The following is a 25134-nucleotide window of genomic DNA, read 5'->3' on the forward strand; positions in this document are numbered from 1 at the left end:
GCGTCATGCAAATGATGACAGGCGGTCGCGACAAGCTATCCAGGCCACGTGGCGAAGGCGGCATTAATTTTGACATCCGCCCCGCTGGATCGGTTATCAATTAGTGCTGAACTCAATCAAACTATTTTTTGATTCTTAGTGCCTGACAAGCTTTTAGCATTAGCTGCCCGGCGGTCAGTAGCGACCGAGAAGTGCAAACGGTGTCTATTTTTGAATCGACTACTTGAAATGCCAAATGTGATGGAAGCGATAGGATCTAGTTCTAATTTTCTATTTAAAAAAAACATTTACAATAAGCCAACGACGATTTGAAGAGGTTGAAAATGGCCTAAAATTAAACTAAAGTTTGAACCTGAAACATTAGTATAGTTGCAGTGGGTAAAATAAAATCTAAACACAAACAGATAAAATGCATCTAATCGAAAGCGATCTAAGTTAGGGACACTATCCAATGTAACTCTGCCCAGCGCTTTATGTACCCAATTACTGTTAGGTAGTAACGGTTGCCATTTAGCCAGCTACAAAGCGTACATAAGCATCGATTAAGCTGCGCTTTTGCTTATTTAAAGCGTGTTTGCGCACCTCCCTGCGAAACTTGCGTTTTTTTCGAACAACGTCCTCTGCTTTCCACATATGTAAGACAGTCCACATGATGGCCAATAAATTACACGATTTGGAGACGACTTCTGGAACTGGCCACTGTTTCGCGCGAATTGATGCAGGTCATTGTTATGTGCAACACGGACCACGGAAGGATTCGCGCACGTGCACTTACGGCGCAGTACATAGCCGCACCGGACCGCGTGTCCGGTGCGAAAGCTTCGCCGAGCTTTGTTAAGCTTTCGCGGAGATTCGATCGTTTGGCGTCAGTTGATTTCGAGCAGCGAACGCAGCGGGTTGTTTGCCTAGGTTTACCGTGACTCCTGCCACGATTGTGTTGTGAACTAAAGGTCTGCGTGTCTGTGTGTTTGTGTGCGTTTGTTTCAGTTTCAAGTGGAACAGGAAGTGATGTAGCGACGATGCTCGTAGCCAACCGCTCGCCGGTAAGTCAGTAAGCCCCAAGTAGGCCCTAGTATTTATCGACACGAAACCTTTGAACCCGAGCCAACCCGATTGGCGACCCGATTTCAGACGATGTGTTATTATAAAATTTTGATTGTTGCTCAGAAAGCCGTGCATTTGAAACCGTTCGCTTTCGAGCAGTAATCAAAGTCAAATAAAGCACAAGCACTACAGACCGATGTTAGAACGAAGCAATTGTTGTTAATAAAAGCCTGTAGCTCTCACTCCCACCGATCGTGTTTTCTTGCTAAGGATCCTCCTTTTGCTCCGTCACATGCACTCGCCTTATGCTCGCCGTTTTCGCATTGTCTTGACTCACTCGAATGTCTCCAAAAGTATGCTCCCCTAGCGGACTTTTCTCGCCAACGCTCCCTTCGATTTTCTTCGGCCAAACATCTGTGCACAGACACCTACAGGCTCGGGCGCTCTCTCGCTCGCCGGCACTGTTGGACAAATCGCACTCGGCCAGAGGCCGATCAGTCGATCGGCAAGTGTGAGCTGAGCACGAGCTACTCACTCACCCAGCCAGCCAGCCAGCCAGCCAGCCAGCCAGCCAGTGCACAGCTGGCGCAGTAAGGGCTAACCTTCAACGGAAAATTGATTCGAATTCGAAACGAAAACCAAACGACGACGACGACGACAACGTTGACGGCAAGAAAAGGACGAGCCGAAGCGGGAAATGCTTCCTGCGGTTGCCATTGGACGTCGTCAGTAAGCATTGTTTGGATTGGCCACAATATGATGGCATTCGCGCTGTGACTTTCAAGTGAGCCCGAAACGTGTTGTTTTTGGTGAGTGTGCGCCATGTGTGCGTTTGTGTGTTGGGGAGTGTGTTTTGGGGAAAAAATTGCGCAGGACACCTTCTTTTCTCGCTTCTCTCACCCACGGTTCCCAAGCGTTACAAGGTGATGTCCAGTTGCGAAAAGGGGTTGCTGGATGTGGAAAACTCTCGGATCAATCTTGATCCTCCCACGGTAACCGATCGGTCCGTTCCGACTCCCGATCGTACGATCGCGCAATTCGCGTTGCAAAAGAAGGACCCGCCGATTGGGCTGGCGGATGGTGCGCGGGGACGACCTGTTGTGTTGGCGCGCAGTTGCGTAGCGTGCGCGGACTCGCGGTGCGCATTGTTGCGCGTGAGTTGTAGTAGTTTCTCCAGGGGCCCGATCGCCAGCGTGCCCCGGACGGCCACTAAAAATAGTACAATTCGGCCTGGATTTTCAGCACCCGGTGTGGGGGGGGGGGGCGCACTCGGGGTCGCCCCGAAGATGTCGCCGCTCGCGGCGACATTCGTCGCGATTCCGCGGGAGACCCGCCGGGCGGATTTCGTTCTATTTATTACCAGAATCCGTGGTCCGGACGGTCCGCGGTTCGATCGCGATCGCCTCGAACTTCTCCCGTTCTATCTCTCTCTCTCTCTCATGCACGCACACATAGACAGGCTGCTCTTTTCTCAACGTTCACGATCGCGTGCGCTCCGCTCGTGTCCGTAGTCCATTTTCACGCGAGGCCAGTGCGGTGCATGGCTTCGGGCGAGCTTCAGTCAGCTCGCGGTTCGTCCCGTGATGTGAGGTTGTTGCTGCTCAGTTGCAGCCGCCACCGCGTGTCCGAGTCTGCAGACGAGTCCAGTGCGCGCTGCTAAACTTCCCGGCAGGGGACTATCTGGGGCGCGCGCGCGCGAATAGTACGCGAACGTGTGGCGTAGCGTCGCCGTTCTCGGGTTCCCTCGGTTGGTCCACTAAGTCCAAAAGGTAATTAAAGGTCCGATACGGCGTATCATCGGCCACGAGGCGGGGGGCCCGGGTTTATGCGAAACACCCCGGATCCTCGGATCCCTCTGTTCCAAAATAGGACGCGGATGACAGGCAGACGGCATCGAGCGGCGCCGATCGGGACTGTTCCATGTGCGGGGGATACAAGTGTGTCAGCGTGTGTACATGTGTGTGTGTGCCTGTAACTGTGTGGTCGCGTGGTGGACAGTGCGCGCCAGTGTGTCACTTGTAGGTGATCGTCGCAGAGGCGCAGTGATCTTATCGGCCTCTAGCGCCCCGGGCCTAGAGTGTATTTTTGGAACCTTCCCGCTCCACGGACGGACGTCATGTCCGTGTCCGGGCCCGGGTCTGGGCGCGAGCGAACACGTGCGCGTCCGGCGGAGCGGAGTGGACACGGCCGACCGAACGGCCCGGACCGTCGCGCTGGAGCAGTGCCGAAAGAGTATATTTGGAACACACATCTGTGACATCTGCCGCCGTTCGGTTCCCTGGAAGTTGGTTCAAGAAATTAGTGGTGCGAGAGATCGTACAGAGCGGCCGACCAAACTGTGTAAGAGTGCGGCGTGTGGACGAACGGGTTAGCGAACCCTTGGAAGGGTTCATCATTTTCTGTCATCGTTTTTAAGAAATTAAATTCCCACCTTGCTGGGAGGAGGATTCCTCCGTCCCGGATTGACCGGAACCTTGAGTAGCTGTCATGTTATGTCAAACGATACACCGGAACCGGATTACTTGGTGGCAGACAGCCCGAGACGGCCCGGAAGTGCACAGCGTTTGTCCGGACCGGGACCAGACCGGGCGGATGATGATGATGATAGTTGCAATCCTGTACACTATCCTCGACGAGTGTCGGCCCCCCCAAAGGAGCCACCGGGGCCACCCGATGTTCTGGCCGATTGAGTTGATTCAATTTCGACGACGACGACGACGACGACGAGAGAGCAACGGGGGGGTTAAAAATAAACTTAATTCTACTTTATCCATTCGCGACCGACCGAAGAATAAATCACACCGTCGTCGTCGTCGTCGTCGTCGTCGTCGTCGGTTCGGTCCGGCTCGGTCCGTCCCAGCGCCAAAGCATCTTCGGCCACTACAATCCTCGCCTTATCCTCGGCCAGGCCAGGCTGTGTTGGTGGCCACACGGCTAAGCGCGAGCTGTCCGACCCCGTGGAGGGAACGGAATGCTCACAGGACACACACTTGTCGCCTGTCTGCCAGCCGGCCAGCAAGGAAGGCGGAATGCCGGAGCAGAACCCAATAATAGTAGCATAACCAACAATCCTCACTCGCGCCAGACCGTGGCCGTCTGACTCGACCAGACTCGAGCCAACGCTAATGCGGACATCCTGGATGCCTTTTCCGCGTGGTCGCGCATGGAATTCTTGTCCGGATCGGATCAAGTCCGTGCTCTGGACCAGAATCCAAAAGTGCAAGAGTGAAGGACCCTTCTCCATCCACCAGTTTCCCCAATTCTTCTCTCTCTGTGTCCACAACTGCCCACTGCCCAGAGTAACCAACAAGAGCGAAAAGTCCCCAAGAAATCTAATCCCATCCCATTGCCACCGTTTCGTGCGTGATTGATCGCGATCACCGTCGTCGCGCCGGGCTGCGTGATGTGACATAATCCTGCCTGCCCCCCGGTTGTTGTGATCGTTTTCCACGATCGCTCCCTTCTGCGCCTCCTGTCAATCATTCGGTCCCTTCGTCGTACGACGCTCTCTCTCTCTCTCTCACACACACTGTTCGTGGCCGAAGGAATCGTAAAAGACCTGTGACCGGCAGCGGCAGGCGAGCAGATTGCAGCAGATAGGAATCCAATTAAAGTGCGCGAACGGGGCGACATCGGCGGTGATCCGGACTGGTGGTCGGTCGGTCGGTAGGTGGCCGGCCGGCCCCGTGTGGCGGGAGGTCCTAAAAATACACTGGACTCGGAGCGGCTCCACTGGCTCGGGAGCGATCGCGGAAAAAAAAGGAACGCAAAACGAAACGACACGGTGGACACACGGACACAACAACAAACCCACGACGGGGCGAACAAACACTGGGCCGGGACCGTAATGGAGGCGCAGCACTAACTTCCTCAATCCAATTGGAGAACCACGCCGCCCGGTTCCTGCTCTCGCGAAGGGAGCACTCGAGCACTCGTGCATTTTCCGCGACAGAAAAGTCGCGGTGAGTGGCGCAGATTGCTGAACCATGTGTCACATGGCCGGGGGGTCCCTTTTTCGCTGCCATTCCCTCCCGTATGGTTGTTGCTCTCTCTCTCTCTCTCTCTCTCACACTCTTTCCCTTGGTTGATACCAAGCTGATCGTGCTGATCGTGAACGTTCCAAACGATTTCCGGCATTGTTGATGATGCACCACGATCGATCCTCGGGCTCGAGTTGAACTTCTGTTTCGTTTCCGGTAGATCACCGCGGCTGTCACCTACCGATCATCGATGATCATTCCGGGGGCACGTGGGGAGCCCTCGGAGCTGAATGTAAACACAGACCGCGCACCCAATCAGCGCGGTGTTTGATACGCGGCCGAAATCCTTCTTGAAACGGGCGGTGGCCAACAATCCCAGGTCCCCGCCCCGCGGGGGGCCCAGGAGGTGTGAGTGTGTTTGTGTCTGTGGTTCGCATTGTGTATTTGCACACCACTGCACACACTCAGACGCACGCACACACGGTCAGGGGACCGTGGCCGTTAGCCGCATTATCAGCTTCTTTAGCTTTTGTCTTGAAAGATTTATTTTAAGAAATTCTATCAGCAGCGGCACCCTCGCGCGGGAAGGTAAGCGGCGGGGGAGGGGGGGGAGCGGCAACCGCCCAACCAGCCTCCCCCCCCCTCACCCCACCGCAGGGCTAACCTTTCGCGCCGCCAGCGGAGCGAGCGGAGAGCATGGAAAATTTAAAAATATAAATCCGCGCTGACTGACTGACTGAACGGAGCGGCCGCGGGGTCCGGGCCAGGCCGGGGGGCCAGCGGCGGGACAGTGGCGGTGTTCCGTGTGTCGTTGTGTGCGTTGTTTTCCCGCATTGTTCGGGCCGGGCTCGATCGCCAGGCTGGCCTCCTCGTGTCTCGCGCTGGGCCCGGTGGCTGGTATTTTTGTGTTCGCTGGCCAGCCAGGGTCCGCCAGGGTGGTCATCGCGGTCGGCGTCCGGCGCTGGCGACGGAGCAGCGGTGGGCGGAGGGGACGGCCCCTGGTGAAGCAATAAAAAATGTCACACCACACACGCGCGGCGACGGTGGTTTATGTGGCCGCTGGCTCGCTGACTGGCTGTTATTTGTGCGCCGTGTTTATCCAACCACAGGTTCACCGAGATGATCCCCGCCGCGCGCTCTCGAGGGGCAGTTGAAGTTTGCTTTCCTTTTGCCCCGATGAGCACTTACGGCATTACGTAGCGAAACAACCGGGACTGACTGCCGCTCGGGTGCCGGCTGTTTCTCGGAATCCGGTCCTTCCACGCCGAGCGCCGTTTGTCCTGGCGACAGCGGATGGCGGCTGCGAGTGTTTACTGTGCCAAAAAGATAAGTACCCTTTGGCCACGCAGTTTGGGTCGATGGTCGGCTAACGTCCGCAATCGCCCTTTCGTGACGATTCCATCGAGTGCAGTTTGAACGGAAACGGCCTCCGTTGATCATTCGGCTGCGTTACAAAGGAGTTATGCGTTACAAGTGTTATGTGCTGCTTTAGTTGATTGCCCGTTTGTTGCTGGATAGCGATGATGGCCACTTGCTTCTTTACTTCCTGGATTGATTGCGACAACACGATCAAACGCTTGTGTAAACTTCAAATGGGAAAAGCAATCGAAAAATTGAACTATTTATTTCGTAGACTACCGTTACCGAGTTGATTAAAATGATAAGTGCATTGCTGGGTTGGCAGGTGGAAAAGAGATGGTAGAAACAAATGGCTAAACACTATAAACTCTCCATAAACTGTGGCTGTAAACGCTGTAAGTTTGAGATGTTTATGAATATTTATTTCAAGAAAACAATCGAGACAGACTGGACTGCATTGTTTTAAATGATAATCCACAGGTTTCGAGGCTACCTTTTGCAATCGGGTCGGCTGGACTGGATCTTATCAAAAGCAGGGTCGTACATTCATAATTGAACTGACCGTAGTATAGTTTGGAAGCATCAGCAAAATGTTGATCGAAAATTAAATAAGTAAAAGCATAGCAAAGTTATCCAAAACCGTCGTGTATCGTAGACAATATCGTCCAAAAAGTTGAAGACCATTAGCACGAAAATGTTGGTGTCAAGTTCATAGCTTGCATCTCCGTTGAAATTTCTTTAATTTCTATGGTTTTTATGAAATAGTAGCGCTATCCGTAAAATGGCGCATCCAAATCAGATATGCCAAAACGTAGTCTGATTATTCAGATTCAGATTATTACAAAACACAGTCAACGGGCAACGTAGTTTGATTTACATATTGTAGAACTAACTTAGAGTTTAGAATTAGTAGCTCAACTAATCAGACCAGGTAAAACGAACTGAATAAGGCGCATATTAAAGTTAAAATGTAACGAAAAACGGTTATACGAACGACAGAGAGCTAGTAACGGGTCGTTATGCCGGGTCAGAGACGACCGCGCATCAATTCTAAGTTCAGGATAAGAGCAGAAAGTATGACGCTCTATCGGTGGTTACTCTACGCAGTACATCCACAGGAGTTGGACACGCATCTACGGTGCGTGCCGATTCCGTGTTGCTTCTAATCCAAACCTCACGCTGTCAGGCCCATTTGCCGTGCAAAATTGCTGAGCCGCTGACGCCCGTGAACATCTTCCGCATCGATGGGCCGCAGCGGCACCTAAACAACCTCCTTGCAAAACAATAAATAAAAACCAGACCGCCAGGGGCCAAACCTGGCCGCCCACTTGGTGCTGTCAAACATTTCCTGGTCGCTGCCTTCCGTATGATTCACCTTCCCACGGGTGGGACGGACGGACGAGGACGTTGTCTCCCGTGGCCCCACGCGAACCACCTTTGGCGTCCATTTTTTTTTTGTTATTGTTTTGATCTGATAATGCTAACTAAATGGTGAGCGAGAACATTGAGTATTGAAATCTTAACGGAAAATGGTGCTCCTCAAGTAAATACAACGCAATGCAGGGCGCAATATTTGCTCCAAGCAGAGGCCTCTGCGGCCACACCGAGGATTTTCGCCGAGGATCGACTTGTGCAACGATCGCGCGAGGAAAATCGGACCGCCTGATCGGTGGTGCGCTCGGGTTTTCCGCTTCCTCGGGCTCGCAATGCGCACAACAATCGCATCGCGGAGCCGCGCCGCGTGGAGAAAACTCTGCCCGAGCCGACCAGCTCGACCGACATTTGTTTCCTTTTTCTTTTCGTTCTCTCTCTCTGTCTCCCTCTTACTCTCCGTGTCGCTGTTCGGTGGATTCTCTCGACTCTGCGCCGGCCGACGGCTCGGCGGGCGAATTGCGTTATTTTTGATGCGCTTGTTTATTTCGGGCCGGCCGGAGGCTATCCGTCTTCGTCACGTCCGCTGGGATGGATCCAACTTTTTCCGCCCCTACGACGGCGCGATGGACAACCTCGGTGGCGGGGGGGGGAGGCTTTCTCCTCGATCGCGCCACACACAAACAGACACAGATCGGCTTGGCGATTCGAGTGAGGAACGGCCGAGACCGGTGCATTCCGATAGTGCGCTCACCCCCTCACCCCGACCGGGCCAGGCACCAGGGACGCCCCAGTATCGAGGAACCACCTCTCCCTTTCCGCCCCGACACGAGAGCGCCGACCAACAAGTGGTTGGATGTCTCTGGTCCGGTGCGCGGTGCGTTTATCACGTTTTTCGCGCAAAGTGGTTTCAAGTCCTGGGATCCTCGCACAGCGTGGCGCAATCGCACACACACACACACACACAGCTCAGGCCGGATTGATTGATTCGTCGGCGATCGGGCGGTCCGCGAGTGCTCGACCCCCCTCACGCCCCTTCCTTGCGGCTGCGTTTCGCGGATGACGCGTTCCTCGCGCAAATGCCCGAGGCAGCGGCGGCGCACGATTGGAATGATCCGCATTCTGGTTGATCGGTGGGCTTACTCCCCTACCGCCCCTCTCGGTGGCCTCCTCTCTCTCCGTTTGCAGTGCAGTGCCACCGTCCGCTCAAGTGACCTAAAACTGGCCTTTATTTTTAAAAATGGACGCCGCAAACACGCACACGCTCGGTGGTGGTGGTGGTGGTGCTATTGGCAGTGGAGTGCCAGGCGGGGCCACCGGTTCAAGTCCTCAGCAGTTCTGCCTTCGGTGGCACAACCATCAGGTAGGTAGACCGCATTCTCCTAACGGCTCCCAATGCCCCGTAACGCCTCGTAACGCATCGTAACGCCTCGTAACGCCTCGTAACACCTTTACAGGCAAGCCTACTGAGCTCGCTGCCGGTGCTGCTCGATCAGTCCCACCTGACGGACGTCACGCTGATGGCGGAGGGCCAGAAGATCAAGGCGCACCGGGTGGTGCTGAGCGCCTGCAGCACCTTCTTCTCGGAGCTGTTCCGCACGCTGGACGGCGCCCAGTACCCGGTGGTGGTGCTGCCGGGCGCGTCCTACCACGCCGTGGCCGCCCTCATCACCTTCATGTACTCGGGCGAGGTGAACGTGTACGAGGCGCAGATCGCCGTTCTGCTGTCGCTGGCCGAAACTCTCGGCATCAAGGGACTGGCCGACTTCAACGGTGTAAGTGTCCTTTCGCTAGCTCCTTCCACCCGTCACGTCACGCTTTCCCCGTCGTTTGCAGAACCCAAACAAATCGACCACACCGTCGACGGAGGCCTCCTCATCGCGGGACTCGGATGTGCCGTCGCCTTACCACACGATGAAGGTGTGCTCCCCGGACGATAGCTTCTTCCCCCGATCGGCCTACCCGTTCGGAGCGCCGATGTTCCCGCAGGCCCTCAACCTGGCGACGAACACCGGCACCAACGGGTGCCCGACGCCGGCCCACGCCAACAGCCACCAGCAACCGCCCAGCAGTGGCCACGCCAGCGAGCCACACCCACCGAGTAACGGGAGTAACGCCAGGAGCTTGGTGAATCACGTCACCGGCGGCCCGAAGCCGAGTGTCCCCACGTGCGATCTGTTCGGACGCTTCGGGCACGCGGAACGAAACGAGCTGCTGTCGGCGGAAGCCATGTGGAAGATGAACGCCGAACTGAATCACCTCGCCGAGGATGCGCTGGCCAAGGAGAAACAGTTTCAGGCGCACCGATCGAGCACACCGATCCGCCTGCAGCACCACCACCAGCAGCAGCAGCTCGACGTCACGCCCGGTCGTTCGGTGCTCCAGGAGTTCGGACCGGCCGGAAGTGACGGCTCGAAAGACTGTAAGCTCGCCAACGGGCCCCTGCTGCTGGAGCAGGTGAAGCTGAAGGAGGAAGACATGTCCGACACGTCCGCCCAACCGCTGGGCCAGTCCTACGGGTCCGTGCCGTCGACGCCGACGCCTCAAACGCCCGGCCTTGACGAGGCCGGGCGTGGTGGCCACTCGCACCCGCCGCCGGCCCGGAAGTCGCAGAGTGCCGCGGAAAACGCTGCCAGCAGCAAGAGGAAAAAGATTGAGAAAATCGCGGAAAGCCTACGGTCGCAGACGGGCTCCGCGGCCGAGGCGGCCTTCGCGGCGCTCCCGTTCGACAAGCAGCTCTACGAAACGTTCAAACTGACGGCCACCGCCAACACGAAGCTGCTGCCGATGCAGCTGTTCAGCAAGCCGCCCACGGTGACGCCGGTCAGCAGCACCACGAACCCGTACCTGGCGCACCACTTCCTCACCAACGAGAGCGCCTCGAAGACGCCGGAAAACTTTAGCCTCGAGTCCTCGCACCCGAACGCGGCCTCGAACACGAACACGCGGGGCTCGCCGGCCGCCACCACGCCGATAGCGACGGCCTCGTCGCCCTCCACGCCCGGCTCGCTGCATCCGCTGGCCCCGTCGCCCGGCACCGGTGGTTCCGCCTCATCGCACAACGAGCAGCTCATCAAAAGTCTCCACATCGCGTCCCAGGCGCAGGTGGCCAACAGTCTCGCGTCCGTCACCCAGCAGCCACACCAGCAGCAGCAACAGCAACAGCAACAGCAGCGGCCACCTTCGTCCAAGCTGTACGCCATGTGTGGCATCTGCAACAAGCAGCTGAGCAATCAGTACAACCTGCGCGTGCATTTGGAGACACACCAGAACGTGAGGTAAGCGATGGAGACGCCTGGTGGCGCACGGCCCCCTTTAACACTCTGCTCTCTGCTCGTCCCGTAGGTACGCCTGCCAGGTGTGTTCGCACGTTTCGCGGAGTAAGGATGCACTGCGGAAACACGTCTCGTACCGCCACCCGGGAACCCCCAGCCCGTGCGATCCGGAAACGAAGCGCAAGCGCGCCAAGGCCAACTCCTACAGTCAGATGGCCAAACAGGACGGAGCGCTGACCGAGCTGCAGCAACAGCAGCAGCAGCAAGCAAGCAACCTACTCGCCAACCTCACATCCCAGGGCGGAGCCATTCCGCTGCCGACGTTACTGCAGGCGGCCTCCCTGCAGTCGGCCATCGCGGCCCAGCAGAAGTCGGCGGCCCTGCTCTTCAATCAAACGGCGCTGGCATCGGTGGCCACGGCCAACCCATCGCCGGCCACCACAGCGGAACCGCTGGGATCGGCAGCGAAGCGCACGCCGGCGAGCGACAATTCCGGTGCGACGAAGGCAGATGACCCCGAGCCCAAGCCGGAACCGGTGGACGATGAGCCGGTTGAGCCGGTGGCGGGCGTGCAGAAATCCGACAAAGACATTTAAGGAGGGAACGGAACCTGGAAGAAGAACCAAAAGACCAAGCCCCAAACCGAACCGAAGCGCGGGACGGTTGTGGCCGCGGGCAGCGCGCGGGCTGGAATTATTTCACTGAAAAAGACATTAGGTTAACGAGTAAACATTATGTTGTAACACTAGCTCCAATTTGTTAGGGCGACGGGCGACGACGAACAGGACACCGAGACCCGCTCGGACACATTTCGTGTAGGCCGCTTTTATTTTTGCTCTCTTTGCGCCGATTAGAAGCCATTTTTTTTGTGTCCTGTGTAATATTTTGCTACCATTTCGACGACTCATTACGTTCGTTCCTTTACTTAATCTTGTTCCCTAGCTGTGATAGTAAGACATTATTTTGTATAGACCCGCAGCGTCCGAGCAGGAGCGACGAACCACGATCGGCCGCGCACAGACACAGCCCCTTCACAGTACATTGCGTCCAGTTTGTTGCGAAACCGTACGAAACCTTGCTCACTCAATCCTTCGGAAATCCGGCCACCGTCGCCGCAGATTGTGCCTTAATGGGTCGGGGCGAAGCGAGCGCCTTTGGTTTCACTACTAATAGTTACTACTACCTCACGATACCCGCGACGACCCACTTGACCGACACGCACGCATAGGTTTGACCATATTACGACGACAGTACACACCACACGCCTCATCAGCTGCGCTGGTAGAGGTCACTCGCGCTGAACACTTGAAAAGACATCTCCATCCCTTGTGAGAGTAAATTATTTCCCTAGTTTTTTGTGTATTTAGTTCTCATAGTTTGTAGCAGTATGATTTTAAGCAAGTGAGCCCGCCCTGGGGGTCCTCGAAAATCGTTTGTTTTACTTTCTTCTAGTCTTTGCCGTTGCCCTCCCTGTTCTTGGTTTTCTCTCGGTGGTTCGGGGCCCACCGGAAACGGTGGCGGCCCTAGGCGGCCTGGAGGGTGGACTGGTTGTTGTGGTAAACGGGGCAGAGAGTTTATGAAACGAACCGGAAACTTAAGAAAAGACAAAACCTACACGTATAAGCGAATAACTAGCCTAATCGAACCCAAGTTATACCAACTTGTACTATAGAAATATAGCGTTTCCTCGCCTCCCCCCCGGTGGAAGACAGGAAGCGAACTACTGTTAGACAAATGTTTTAATGTTACCACCACGAGCGTACGAAAGATGTAAACACGAACCAGAGCGAGGCGGAGGAGACCGTTTGGTCCGTTTTTGGTTCTATTCAACGAAATGGCCACACGCACACACGTAATCAAAACGTTTAGATAATTTCTTGAAAGAAACTTACCAAAACATTAATGCTGAACCGCTTCGCTTTGGTTTCGAAACGGGCATGATTAAGGATTGTTTGTACACTAATAACAGCCTAGGGTTACGAAACGTGAGTTTTTCATTTTTTTATAATAAAAAAGTTTGTTAATTATCTGATGATGCGTGCCACAATCGCTTTTTATCGTTTCCAGTGATTTTGTTATGTTCCTACGGAATTAGGCACAGAAGTAGAAACGAGTCAGAGTTAACACGAATCAATGGCGTTACAAAAGAGCATTTTGTGAAGCGGGATGAAACAGCCCTGGAAGTGTACCAATTAATTCGTTTCAGTATTGTTCGAGAACCGCAACCGTGTTAATTTTGTTCAAATTTTCGCAAAAAATCCTTAACTAATGATACTTAATACTGGAACCAATCGGTTGAATCGGTTGAAAACTAGAACCGTTTGAATCGGTACGCTCGGCTACAACCCTGCAACGCACCAAACGTCAAACCGTGCGGCGAGTGGAAGGCGCGAATACACGGTAATTCGGTCTGTTCGGTAAGTTTTTCGCAGCTCTTGCTTCTGCTGTGTCCTGTGTCGTGCTTAAAAATGTCTAAAAAAGGAGAAAAATTAACGGGATCGCCGAACACATTGCTCAACTATTTTGGCCGCTCGCCGGCAAGCAGCAAGAATTCCCCGAAACCCTCCACACCAACCAGCGCTCTAGCGAAACAAGTTTCTCAACGTGCCGGGCCGAAAGGATCAGACTCCGGCGACAGTACACCGAAAAGCAAGTTTGCGTTTAAAAAAGAGCAAACACCGGCCGTGAAACCTGCGCAAACGGCCGATGGCGCCGAGGACGATGAGGATGAGATTGTAGTCCACAAGAAGCGGCGTCGCGTCATTAATTTCGACGATTCGCAAGACTCGGAAGATGGTGAGGACCGTGAGAAGGCGCAAGCTAAGAAGGGCTCCGTCAAGGGCGTTAATAACAACAACGAAACCGAAAACGATCATGAAAAGACGTCGGAAAAGAAATCGTTTGATCTGTCATTGTTCGAGCGAACCAACGAAGATGATGATAGCGAGACACCGAGAAAGTCCAAACCCGTGAAGAAGGACGACGGTTCCTCCGGTGGTCCTGCGCAAAAGAAAATCAAGCTGGAAGAGAAATTGAATCTCGATAAGGACGAGCAGGGTGACGAGATAAGCACAGCATTGGACGAACCCATGGTGTGGAGCCACCAGAAGCTGGACTTTCTGAAGCCGAATAAAATTAAAGATATCCAGGGCAACCGTCCGGGCAGCGAGAAGTACGACGGTAGAACGCTGTTCGTACCGGATTCGTTTCTGGGGACGCTCACGCCCGTAAGACTCCGTTTCGCTCCCAAATTCGGCTTCCGTATTTCTTTCTTTGTCTCTGACCTGTTTAATCCTCTTTCGCTTTTCAGGCCATGCGTCAATGGTGGGAGGTCAAGAGCAAACACTTCGATTGCGTGCTGTTTTTCAAGGTTGGCAAATTTTACGAACTGTACCACATGGACGCCGAAGTCGGCGTAACGGAGCTCGGGTTCAGCTTCATGAAGGGCGAGTTTGCACACTCCGGATTCCCGGAGCAGGCGTACGATCGCATGTCGAGCACGCTGGTCGAGAAAGGCTATAAGGTGGCCCGGGTGGAGCAAACGGAAACGCCCGAGATGATGCAGGACCGGTGCAAGGAACAGCGGACCAACAGCAAGTACGATAAGGTGGTGCGCCGTGAGGTGTGTCAGATTACGGTGAAGGGCACGGAAGTGTACGGCCAGCAAGTGCGCATTACGACCAATCATCAGCCACGCTACATGATGGCGATCGTGGAAGCGGTTCGTCCCGGAGCCGGCAGTCGGTACGGTGTGTGCTTCATCGACACCTCGATCGGACTTTTCCATCTCGGCGATTTCGATGACGACAATCAACAATCGCGGCTGCTGACACTGCTCTCTCACTATCCACCGGTGCTGCTTCTACACGAACGTTCCGCCACCGGGTTTTCGGATGGTACGCAGCGGATTTTCAAAACGCTCCTCGCGAACGTACCACGCGAGGCGCTCACAGGCAACAGTCAGATGTGGTCTGGCGAAAAAACCTTGAAATATTTGGCAGAAAATTTCTACGGTGGCACCTCGGGCGAAACCTCCCAGTGGCCACCGGTACTGCGCTCTCTGATGGACGAGTCCGACAGCCTCGGGCTGACACCGAAACAATCATCCCTGCTGGCGATGAAAGCACTGGGAGGATGCGTGTGGTACCTTCAACGGTGTCTCCTCGATCAGCAGGTCATGCCGTTGGCTACCTACGAACAGTACATTCCGCTCGATGCACAACCGGATCGTGAAGCTCCCGCAAAAGATCGTGTCCGTGCGGCAAACGCGAACCGGTATATGGTGCTCGATTCGATCACTCTCAAAAACCTAAAGATCGTCGGTGACGAGAACTCATTGGTGCAGAAAATGGACCATTCTTGTACAAAGTTTGGCAAACGATTGTTCCACCATTGGGTGTGTGCGCCGAGCTGCGAGCGCGAAGTGATCATCGAGCGACAGCAAGCCGTCGGGGAGCTGATCGAGGATACTGCGCTGCTGCAGGATGTACGCCAGTTGCTTGGCCAGCTACCCGATCTGGAGCGTTTGGTGGTGCAGATCCACGGCTTTGGCAATGCGCGGTGCAGCCGTAACCATCCGGCCGGCCGAGCGATCCTGTACGAGGAGCACACGTATGGCAAGAAAAAGATTGGCGATTTTGTTGCGACACTGAACGGGTTCCGCTCGCTGCTCGCTCTTCCGACTCTTTTCTCCGGTGCCGGATCGGCGCTTCTTAAGCGCCTGACGCAACCAAAATCCCGAAACGGTGCATTCCCGCTGGATACGATGCAGAAGCAGGTGACGTTCTTCGAGAACGCATTCGACCACGAGCATGCCCTGAAAAGTGGTGTGATCGCACCGGAGAAGGGAGTGGACACCGAGTACGATACGGTCGAGCGGGATATTGAGTGCCTTAAGGGCGAACTAGAGGAGTACCGCGCCGAGCAAAGCAAGTACTTCGGATGCACGGTCGAATATCACGGGAACGATAAGAAACGCTTCCAGCTGGAGGTTCCCGAGGCACGCGCGAAGAAAGCAACGAGTGAGTATTCGCTCGAGGGCCAGAGGGGAGGCAAAAATGCGGTCAAGCGGTTCCACACAGACGAGACGCGCCAGTTTCTTAAGCAGATGATACAGTACGAGGACAAGCGAAAAGCTGTTCTGAAGGATCTGTCTCGTAGGATCTTTGAAAAGTTTTCCATCGAGTACGGCACCTGGAAGTCGTGTGTGGAGTTGGTGGCCACACTCGATGTGCTCACGTCGCTCGCTGAGTACGCCCGATCCGAGGGGGCCACATGTGTGCCGGAGTTACTGGAAAAGGCCTTACCGAATGGGAAGCCACTCATCGAGATCGAGGAAGGCATTCACCCGTGCGTTGTCAGTGACGTGGCGGAACGATACATTCCGAACGGGATTGAAGTGGGCGGCGAAGGCAAGGCGACCCTGGTGCTGCTAACCGGTCCCAATATGGGCGGTAAAAGTACGCTGATGCGGCAAGTCGGTTTGCTGGCCGTGATGGCACAGATGGGTTCGCGTATTCCGGCCCAAAGCTGCCGGATGACGATCATCGATCGCATCTTTACGCGTCTCGGTGCGAGCGATGATATTATGGCCGGACACAGCACTTTCCTGGTGGAGCTAAACGAAACGTCTGCCATTTTGAGGCACGCGACATCGGACAGCTTGGTGTTGCTCGATGAGTTAGGCCGAGGAACGGCTACGTACGACGGTACGGCCGTTGCCGCGTCGGTCGTACACTTCTTGGCTGATCTGCAGTGTCGAACGATATTTTCAACGCACTATCACAATCTGGTGGACAGTTTCCAGGACGATCCTCGCATCACACTCGGCCATATGGTATGCTTTGGGCTTGACGTCCTGGGTCGTGGGTGTTACTAACATTTTTTGACTTCCCTCGACCACCGCAGGCCTGCATGGTGGAGAATGAAGATGGCGATGACCCGACGCAGGAAACCGTTACGTTCCTGTACCGCTACAGTGCCGGAGCTTGCCCGAAATCGTACGGCTTCAACGCGGCCAAATTGGCCGGGATGCCAGCTGCTATCATCAAACGAGCGTACGAGGTAAGGAGACATCCGCCAAAAGACGTGTGCCATTTTCTGTAATCGAATTAATGTTTATCCCCTATCCGTAGCTCTCCAAAACGGTCGAAGCGGATGCACTGAAGCGTAAAATCATGATGAAGCTAGTGAAAAATGCGCCGCAGCAAGATATTAGGGATCTCGTCGTCAAGCTGAAGAACTGCCAATTTTAATCGCAGCAAAATATATCGGCTTGCGAACAATTTTACAACATTACAATACCTTCCCTCTCGTATACGCCCAGTAAGTATTATGTGCCATAAGTACAAAAGCTGAACTCCATCAGGAAAACCGGGAATAAGAATCTAGAAGCGAGTTCAACTCTCACACTGAGGTTCAAAAGAACCTTTGGAACAATAAATGTTACTTACAACACAAAACCCCACGGGGTACCGTTTTGGGAAAGCGAAACAAATGTGCTGGCCATTATTGGTTCTTTTCTACATCGAAAAAGACAATGTATTTTGAAAAATATTTCAAATTATTACACTGAGCAGAGAACGGAATAGATTTTTACAGTTTGTGTTTGAAGAGAAAAATTGAGACGAGTAGTTAGTGTTGTGTTCATACTGGTTCCAGGCCGTTCGCCGGCGCACTTCTATTTCGCACCCCTCCCTTCGGGTGCCTTACCTTTGAAAAGTAATAAATAATCAATCACTATTCCTGTCCGGTAACCGTGTACGTAACGAATAATTTAACTACCCAAACCAAACCTACGAAGTACTGCACCGACCAGTAACCGGGTGTGGCTTCCGTTGCTGTCCCTTAGCCTGTGTGTCGCCAGTTGCTCCCGGCTGCCTATCACTGCGCGAAGGAACTTTGCTATAATACATCTCTTTGGGACCGTGGGTTCGGTATCCGATGGCCACGGTAGTGGTAATAATGCTGATCAAATTCCTCGCCAACAAAAATCATGGTAAGACGCTCGTTCGATTCACTTTCGCTCATTCTTTGTGCGTTCCGTTGCCGTCCTTTTGACGCCACCACCGCTGGCGCCTTATCGCCGGGCGTCGGAGGAGGGTGACTTTTCCGGAGGATTGCGAGCCCGATAGTTGCGCCAGGAGCCATTGGTACAGACGCCCGGTCCGCGCCACCAATCGTTGATGTCCTCGTACCACTTTGGCTTCCGGAACGACGCTTCGTCGTGAAGCATTGCGCACACCCGGCACCAGTAGTACGTGTTGATGAACTCGCCCGTACCCTTCCACTTGAAGTAGGAGTTGTACAGCTCGTCGTTGCGATCGAGCAGGTGCAGGTACTCGGCCAACTCCTTCGGTGACGCGAACTCATCCACGTGGATGTACGACTTCTGGGGTGAGCTGGCCTCGTAGTCCTCCGGGCGGGCGCCCATCACGATTGGCAGCACGTTGCGCGTTAAGGCATTGACGAAGAACTTCTCCGTGATGTAGTCCTTGCAGTTCGAGTTCTCGAACGCGAGATAGAATTTGTAGTCACGGTCCAGTATCTCGAAGCACCGCTCGGCCGTGCTACGCGAACACTTGAACGTCCCGCAGGCACCGTAAATGTCAACCTGGAATGTGGGAAAACGAAAGGGTCATCGTTCAGGATCGTTCGCCCAAAAACGAAGGACGCCACCGTTCGACGCACCGCAATGTGCTTCTGCAACTCGTGAGCATACTGGAGGCGCCCGTTCCGTGCCCCACAGTTCGACACGAACCACGCCACTTTGCGCGTCTTGTTGAGGGCATAGTTTCGATCCTGCTCGATCTGTCGGATACGCGGATCGAAGTATTCCCACTTTTCGTACGGTGCCACTATGTCACTGTCCTTTCTGGAAGGGATAGAATGGGAGTGTGTTACGCGATTGAAAGGCCACCGGTTCCGGGCACCACCCACCTGTAGGTGGCGGTCCAGTTGAAGACGTCCGGGTACTTGACATGCTGCGTGTGGTACGGGCACTCGAGAAAGTACATCATGTAGATCTGGTAAGGCGACCGCGGCACGGAAGGTGGAATGAAGTGATCCTTGTACAGCACCAGGTCGGCCGTTGCCGCCTTCTCGCGCTGGGCCGTAATGGAGCAGGTCGAAACGGGGCACTTGGAGCTCAGGAACACGTCCCGACCGGCCTTCACGTTCCACGGGCTGAGCCCGTTGTAGACGAGGATCGTTTTCAGTTTACCCTTGCGCTTGATTGTCTCGTAGTTCGGCGGAACGAACATGAGCTGATTGCTAATCCGGTCGCCACGGGACGTTTCGCTCGGCAGCAGCCGGGCGAGTCGCTTGTTGGTTTTGCGATTGCGCCGCGCCGCTTTCGGGTACCGCATGCCCTGCGTGAAGTACCACGGCAGATCGCCGGCCGTGAACGAGTCTTTCGCGTGTTCCTCGGACCGGGCCCGGCCGTAGTCCGCCACGATTTCGTTTTCCTTGCCACCCGCACCCCGATCGCCGGTGTCCGGTGCTTCGGTGCTGACCGTAGGCTGGAGAATACAGAACAGAAATCTTCGTCAGCGATCATCGTTCCGCCCTTGGTGAACCGCCCGCGGCGTGATACGATCACTGAGCACGAACCGCACGCCACTGGCTGATAATTATATACCGGGTCATGATGGTCACAACACCAAAATGTGGCGTTGTTTATGAAATGATTAGACTGTGGTAAATCGTGACACAGCGCACTAACCTCATTGCGCGCGTTAGTGTTTTCCTCTAGCTGGTACTCGTCCCTGGAGTACAGCACGTGCGGTGCTTTGCCACTCCAATCTTTATCTCTGTAACAAGAAAGGTCAACGGTGTACCAACGGTCGCCTGCGTCTCTACCAACGGAATCATTACCTTAAATTGAACACTAATAATATCAGTACGGCGAAACATAAAACAAGGAAAAAACATTTCTTGGGCGACACTTTCGACAGTCTCATCCTCAGTGCATTGCCGCCACTGCACTGTGATTGATTGATTTTTACGCTACCCTAAGGGATCGGGAGACGGGACAGGAAGAGGGCCCCGTTTCTTCCTTTCCGGTTCGCCAAGCACTACCGGGACGCACTACCACTTGGCGGCGCACGTGGGCGATACTTCACTGGAAGAGCACCGTGCCATCCGGTTCTTGCCGATCGTCACTATCCATTGCTGCAGATCCGATCACTGGCAACGGCCCACGATCACTGTTCGGTCCACAATCGCAAAGATTTTTGAGCTACAGTTTCGCGGTGGGCGGATTCTTCCTTCGGCCAAACGCATTGATATATCTCGACCGGCGCTCTCGCGCGAGGTGGCTATCGCGCTTCTGCTTGCTCGTTATGCTGTTCTCACTTTTTCCAGCATTAGCATGCCTTTTTTCCTGCATCCCAACGCACTGCCCAAAATGTCGGACCCTATTGCCTGCGGTGTAGCGTGAGCTATCGAAAAATTGACTCAATTACTATTTCTCATTACTTTTTGAACAATGTACGGGCCCAGCGGGCCACCTGGCCGGGTGCCATTTTCACGCCACAAAAGGGTGGCCCCGCACGATGAAATAATAATCAGCCATCCAGATCGAATTCAGTTGGAGCGTGGTGTACGCGTGTCTGTGCGCGCGGTTTTTTTCTGTCTGTGCCTACAATACCCTGCGACTTGACCACCAATTACGGGCGGGCGGGTGTTTGGAGCGCAGTGTTGACCCCGTTCAAACGCGCAGATATTCGGATCCCGCGGGCGACCAGATTCAGTGATAATGGTGATTATTTCACAGTTGCCTGACCACAACAACCTTGTCGCCGCCGCGCCACTTGTCGCTGTTTCGCGAACACCTTCAATTGGATTTTCGGGGTTTTTCCGAGACACCGAGATTGCTTGTCTACCGCGTTAACTGGGCGAAGGTTTCATAATTCTCCCTTCCGTGTACACACCCCAATGGTGTCGGTTTTCGTTGCATAAAACACTCCTTCGCTAGCCTGATTTTTCACTCACTCACTATCCGGAAATGGCCACAACTTTCTAGTGACTGATACAGATCTGATATCGCTCTCGAATCGTCTCAGAACAATCCTGTCAGAGCCCACTCGGATACAGTGTTTTTATTAGCTTCCGAAACACCGAACCACGGTTCGTGCAGACGGACGTAACATTTTTCTCAACCGACCAACCGTCCGCGGCCGTAATGTTCACCAATGTTCGCGGCCGTTTTTTTACTACGCTCCCATCGAGATTTTCCAGAGCGCGAAGGGTGAAAATCTACGTGGTACGTGGTTTATTATCCTTGCTGCTCCCCCACCAATACCAGTGCGCCGATTCCGCGGCAAACCCACACATACACTTAGGCGAGTCTGCTCGAACGCAAGGATGCCGAAAACAAACACGCAAACGCACGTGCGCATGCAAAAAGCACTCGGGTCCTTCGAAACGATTCGCACCGATCGAGTATCCTGACAGTTGAAACCGGTTGCGAGCGAACGATGTGTAAAAGCGAGAGGGTCGCGGTCAGGGTGTTGGTGCACGAACACAACGCAACGTTTGCGCCCTACTGCCGAGGGGAGGAAAATCCTTGCCACCCCTCTCGAGTGTGCCATGTGCCCGTTACGCTGAGTGCTGCCTTGTTGCGGAAGACAACGAATACCCAAGGAATCCCACGGTGCTGGAGCAATCGAAGAAGGATCAGATTGACTGCTTGCTCGAAAGAAACACCAGTGCAGTTTGTAGCGTTGACTTTATTTTATTGACTTCATTCACGTAATTTTGTTATTGCAATTCAATTGGAAACATGTAGTCGTTAGTATAGTTTGCGTTACTAGTTTACTCCCGTATTCGCGCGTTTCCGCCGTTCCGATTCTGTCCCGAGCGTCCCGGACAAGAACCGCCTGGTGTCCTGTTCGTTTGCGATAGTAATAATTTAATGTACGTGTCTTGTGAAGAATGTGATACTGCCATTCTCGGTTCGCAGTCCCACTGCCCGTGGCGGATCCGTCCTCCTGGCCGTTCTTCGTTAAAAGATCTTTGTTTTCGTCCCCATTCCGATTCGAGGAGCTTCACGGCTTGCTTGGTAGGATGGTGTTTGAAGGGGTCTTCTGGTGGCCTGGCCTGGTTTCGCCACTGAGTATATGTGTAGTAACAATACGATTGATGCTATCCAGCTATTTTGCCTGCGCTTCGTTTAGATGTAATTTAAATATTTCTTTTTATCTTGATTTTTTACTATGCTTGGTTTGCTAAGGGTGATTTGTGGCAAATCATTAGAATATTTAATGCCCACTCCGCCACGACGCCTCTGCAGTTACTACAGCACGCAATGGAGGAAGAAAATCACTCCTTTACTAGCCTAGGTTGGATTTTAACATATTTTGCAACAATTTGTAGTTCCGTTGCTTGCGCTAATTTCACTCGCTGCTACGTCGCCGCATCGGTTTCATGCGCAGGGATCAATCTTAATCTTCCAAGAGGCACCCAGTCAACGCTGGCAACAACGTGTGGCCAGGGGATGTGGACAAAAGATTAAATTCACGATCCGCGCGCCCTACTGAACTGCTAGTATGGTAATGTCATCACGATTCCTGCGCTCAGAAATCAAATCCTTCTCGCGCGCTTCGCTCAAACTGTACCTTCGGCCTTGCCCACTTGGGCTCGTAATGCATTTAACGTCTTAATCGCTAATAGTGCATTTTATTAACAAAAAAGAAAGTAATGGTAAACGAATATTGTAAGCTTGCTACATACGATCTTAACACATACGGGAAACAATCGGTGTGTACCGCGGCGGTCCCCGTTTAAACGCGCCGGCCAACACATATCAGAAATTCACGGTGCGGGCTCGCGGAATAAGATGGAACCTTAACATTTACGGGTTTTGATATCTTTACAGTGTTCAGCGAAAAACTCTATCGGACCTACAGCGGTAGAGAGGATAAAATGTTCTTTTTTGTTATGTTTTCCGATTGTGTGTTCTTTTCCATCCAGTGGGATATAGATGCACGTTTTAAAAGAGTTTGCGCCCGACAATGGACACGTCACACGAGAGCAAGCTCCTTTTCTAGAGACGGCCAATCCCGCCCCAAACAAACTATGCTGGTCCGCAACCAAACGGTGCCAATGTCTTAATGTCGGTGCCTACTAGGATAGAGCGGACCGAGGAAAAAAAAGTACGAATCGTGCAGTTCAAAGTGGTAAACTTTTTATCGCAGATCGGGGTTGTCGTTGGCCTGTTTCTTGATTCTGAGTAGGATCGTTGTGTACCACTGATCCAGCCTTGAGATGCTGTCGTACTCCTTGACGGCTTCGGTAAACCCGTCCACGTTCTGTTCCTCCAGGTGCTCGCAAAGTGTCTGAAATAAGCAAACATTGTGAATCAGACACGTTGCATAGCACGGGGCGCGCTATGCCTACCTTCACCAGCTTGTATTCTCGCGAATCCTGGAATGCCGGGTATTGTTGTGCGTATTTCTCCATCGCATGTTGAGCATTCAGCAAATCGACACTTAGGTGGCAGAGAGCGGCACGGAAGAAGTATTCCTTGGCGCTGTACTTGAGCAGCGAGCTGTCCAGGCACGATCCGGCGACCTGCTCGTAGATCTGTATTGCCTTTTCGTAGTCCTCCAGCTGGGCCGCATATTGTGCCACCTTCAGCATGCATTTGTTGGCCGAACTGGTCGACTCTTCGCCCTTAAAGTAATCGGCCGCCTGCTCGTAGTGCTGCACGGCCCGTTGCTATGGAGACGGAGCAAAACCCAATTCAGTGAACGCAGTGCGCTTCGACGGGCATCAACACACATACCAAATCGTTCGCCTCGTTTTCGTACATCTCGGCGATGCTCTGGTGGTGTTTGGCGGCCATTGTAAACCTTCCCATGTCGGTGTAAATATCGATTGCCTTCAACAGGCAGTTAACGGCTTCGTTTGGATCGGTCTACAAACAATAGCGTCAAAGAAAGCCGATTAACAAACAACTCATCGTTAGTATTCACAATGATGGACGGATTGTAGATTACTTTTTTGTAACAGTTGGACGCATCCACGTAGTTAGTGGCTGCATCGTGCCGACTGCCTGCCTTGGCATGCAAATTGGCCGCCTCGCAGAAAGCTGACCCGGCCTGACCCCACTTTTTGGCCATCTTAAACATATTTGCCGCCCGCTGGTAGCACTCGACCGCTTCCTCCACTTTATTCGAGCCGCCACTGTGCAGAATGAATCAGAACAAAAAAACAAGACAACGTATCATTAGTGAAAGGGTGGAAAAAACAATGACGACGCAGATGATTGCAGTGAATATTATCGATTGTTTTAGCCAACCACACCGTGTCACCCGCAACACAAAGATCGTGCATTGTGCGGTAATTCACAGACGACACCCTGTCCATAGGCGTGACACAGATACGAGTACTACCGAGCGCTAGAAGTGTGAATCCAGCGCAAAGGTGACCCCGGAACTGGACAAATTCAAATTGTGACTCATCGCGGACTCGCTCCCGCTTTCACCAGATTGTGCTGATAGTGATCTGGTTGTCCACCGCATACCAATGATCACAAGGGCAACGGAATTGACCTACCCAAATAGTGATCCAAAGAATCCTTTGGACGAATTCAGCTTCTTTTCTGCCTCCGCAATCAGCTGCATTGCTTTTTGTTCGTTGTCGGCCATGATGACGATTGCACAGATTTGTTTTCCTACACAGCACGATGTTAATACTTTCTAATTTTCCACACAGTAAATGCCTTTTCTTTCCGATGACGATTGTGCTCCGCTCCGTGAATCTTTCAACTTTGAACGGGAAAAGTTGTATTATTGATTTTTCATTCCCCTGGACTACGGAACGTATCAGGAAACTGTGTATTGCGGTATTCCGAGGGAAGGAGGCAGGCGCGATTGTCAAACGAATGTCAACACTCACAGCAGAGTGCTGTCAGTTCACGCAGGATTAGGTTTCTTTCCTTAATTTAGGCAACAAATATAAAAAAATGTTGGCAACACGCTACATAAAACATTACTAGCTATTTTAATTCTCCAGTTCCAATAGGTTTATTGCACTTTTAAAATGTTGGGACTGCTGGCAAATTTAACATCACCCTGTTTTTCATTGTACGCGTAGAAAAA

At 53.3% G+C, this 25134-nt stretch overlaps 4 protein-coding genes across 4 annotated transcripts; 2 read left to right on the top strand and 2 right to left on the bottom strand.

The window, feature by feature from the left end:
• The first annotated feature begins 8989 nt into the window (after positions 1–8989).
• On the top strand, positions 8990–12864 carry LOC131209494 (broad-complex core protein isoforms 1/2/3/4/5). The gene is made up of 5 exons (XM_058202577.1): positions 8990–9117; positions 9212–9529; positions 9591–10451; positions 10533–11032; positions 11100–12864. Exons 1-5 carry the CDS (start codon positions 8995–8997, stop codon positions 11623–11625), a joined length of 2328 nt encoding a protein of 775 aa, XP_058058560.1. The 5' UTR covers positions 8990–8994; the 3' UTR covers positions 11626–12864.
• A 633-nt stretch (positions 12865–13497) lies between these two features.
• LOC131207274 (probable DNA mismatch repair protein Msh6) lies at positions 13498–17283 on the top strand. The gene is made up of 4 exons (XM_058199885.1): positions 13498–14256; positions 14340–16865; positions 16937–17092; positions 17164–17283. Exons 1-4 carry the CDS (start codon positions 13498–13500, stop codon positions 17281–17283), a joined length of 3561 nt encoding a protein of 1186 aa, XP_058055868.1.
• A 710-nt stretch (positions 17284–17993) lies between these two features.
• Positions 17994–19989, bottom strand: LOC131209198 (glycoprotein 3-alpha-L-fucosyltransferase A). The gene is made up of 5 exons (XM_058202203.1): positions 19904–19989; positions 19752–19839; positions 18968–19548; positions 18719–18902; positions 17994–18641 (listed from the first exon to the last, which is right to left on the bottom strand). The coding sequence occupies exons 1-5, from the start codon at positions 19987–19989 to the stop codon at positions 18108–18110; spliced, it is 1473 nt and encodes a 490-aa protein (XP_058058186.1). The 3' UTR covers positions 17994–18107.
• A 1767-nt stretch (positions 19990–21756) lies between these two features.
• LOC131207694 (alpha-soluble NSF attachment protein) lies at positions 21757–24858 on the bottom strand. The gene is made up of 5 exons (XM_058200320.1): positions 24590–24858; positions 24031–24217; positions 23817–23948; positions 23429–23749; positions 21757–23367 (listed from the first exon to the last, which is right to left on the bottom strand). The coding sequence occupies exons 1-5, from the start codon at positions 24679–24681 to the stop codon at positions 23218–23220; spliced, it is 882 nt and encodes a 293-aa protein (XP_058056303.1). The 5' UTR covers positions 24682–24858; the 3' UTR covers positions 21757–23217.
• Between the last annotated feature and the right edge of the window lie 276 nt (positions 24859–25134).

The sequence above is a fragment of the Anopheles bellator genome, chromosome 2, assembly GCF_943735745.2.
Source record: "Anopheles bellator chromosome 2, idAnoBellAS_SP24_06.2, whole genome shotgun sequence".
Classification (NCBI taxonomy): domain Eukaryota; kingdom Metazoa; phylum Arthropoda; class Insecta; order Diptera; family Culicidae; genus Anopheles; species Anopheles bellator.

Excerpts from the sequence above, each read along its gene's own strand:
- LOC131209494 (XM_058202577.1), top strand. The coding sequence starts at position 8,995 with ATGGACGCCGCAAACACGCACACGCTCGGTGGTGGTGGTGGTGGTGCT. Across the intron at positions 9,118-9,211 it reads TTCGGTGGCACAACCATCAG|GCAAGCCTACTGAGCTCGCT; the intron begins GTAGGTAGACCG and ends ACACCTTTACAG. Across the intron at positions 11,033-11,099 it reads GAGACACACCAGAACGTGAG|GTACGCCTGCCAGGTGTGTT; the intron begins GTAAGCGATGGA and ends CTCGTCCCGTAG.
- LOC131207274 (XM_058199885.1), top strand. The coding sequence starts at position 13,498 with ATGTCTAAAAAAGGAGAAAAATTAACGGGATCGCCGAACACATTGCTC. Across the intron at positions 14,257-14,339 it reads TTCTGGGGACGCTCACGCCC|GCCATGCGTCAATGGTGGGA; the intron begins GTAAGACTCCGT and ends TTCGCTTTTCAG. Across the intron at positions 16,866-16,936 it reads GCATCACACTCGGCCATATG|GCCTGCATGGTGGAGAATGA; the intron begins GTATGCTTTGGG and ends CGACCACCGCAG.
- LOC131209198 (XM_058202203.1), bottom strand. The coding sequence starts at position 19,989 with ATGAGACTGTCGAAAGTGTCGCCCAAGAAATGTTTTTTCCTTGTTTTA. Across the intron at positions 19,840-19,903 it reads TTATTAGTGTTCAATTTAAG|AGATAAAGATTGGAGTGGCA; the intron begins GTAATGATTCCG and ends TTCTTGTTACAG. Across the intron at positions 19,549-19,751 it reads ACACTAACGCGCGCAATGAG|CCTACGGTCAGCACCGAAGC; the intron begins GTTAGTGCGCTG and ends TGTATTCTCCAG.
- LOC131207694 (XM_058200320.1), bottom strand. The coding sequence starts at position 24,681 with ATGGCCGACAACGAACAAAAAGCAATGCAGCTGATTGCGGAGGCAGAA. Across the intron at positions 23,949-24,030 it reads CGTCCAACTGTTACAAAAAA|ACCGATCCAAACGAAGCCGT; the intron begins GTAATCTACAAT and ends TATTGTTTGTAG. Across the intron at positions 23,750-23,816 it reads AAAACGAGGCGAACGATTTG|CAACGGGCCGTGCAGCACTA; the intron begins GTATGTGTGTTG and ends CCGTCTCCATAG.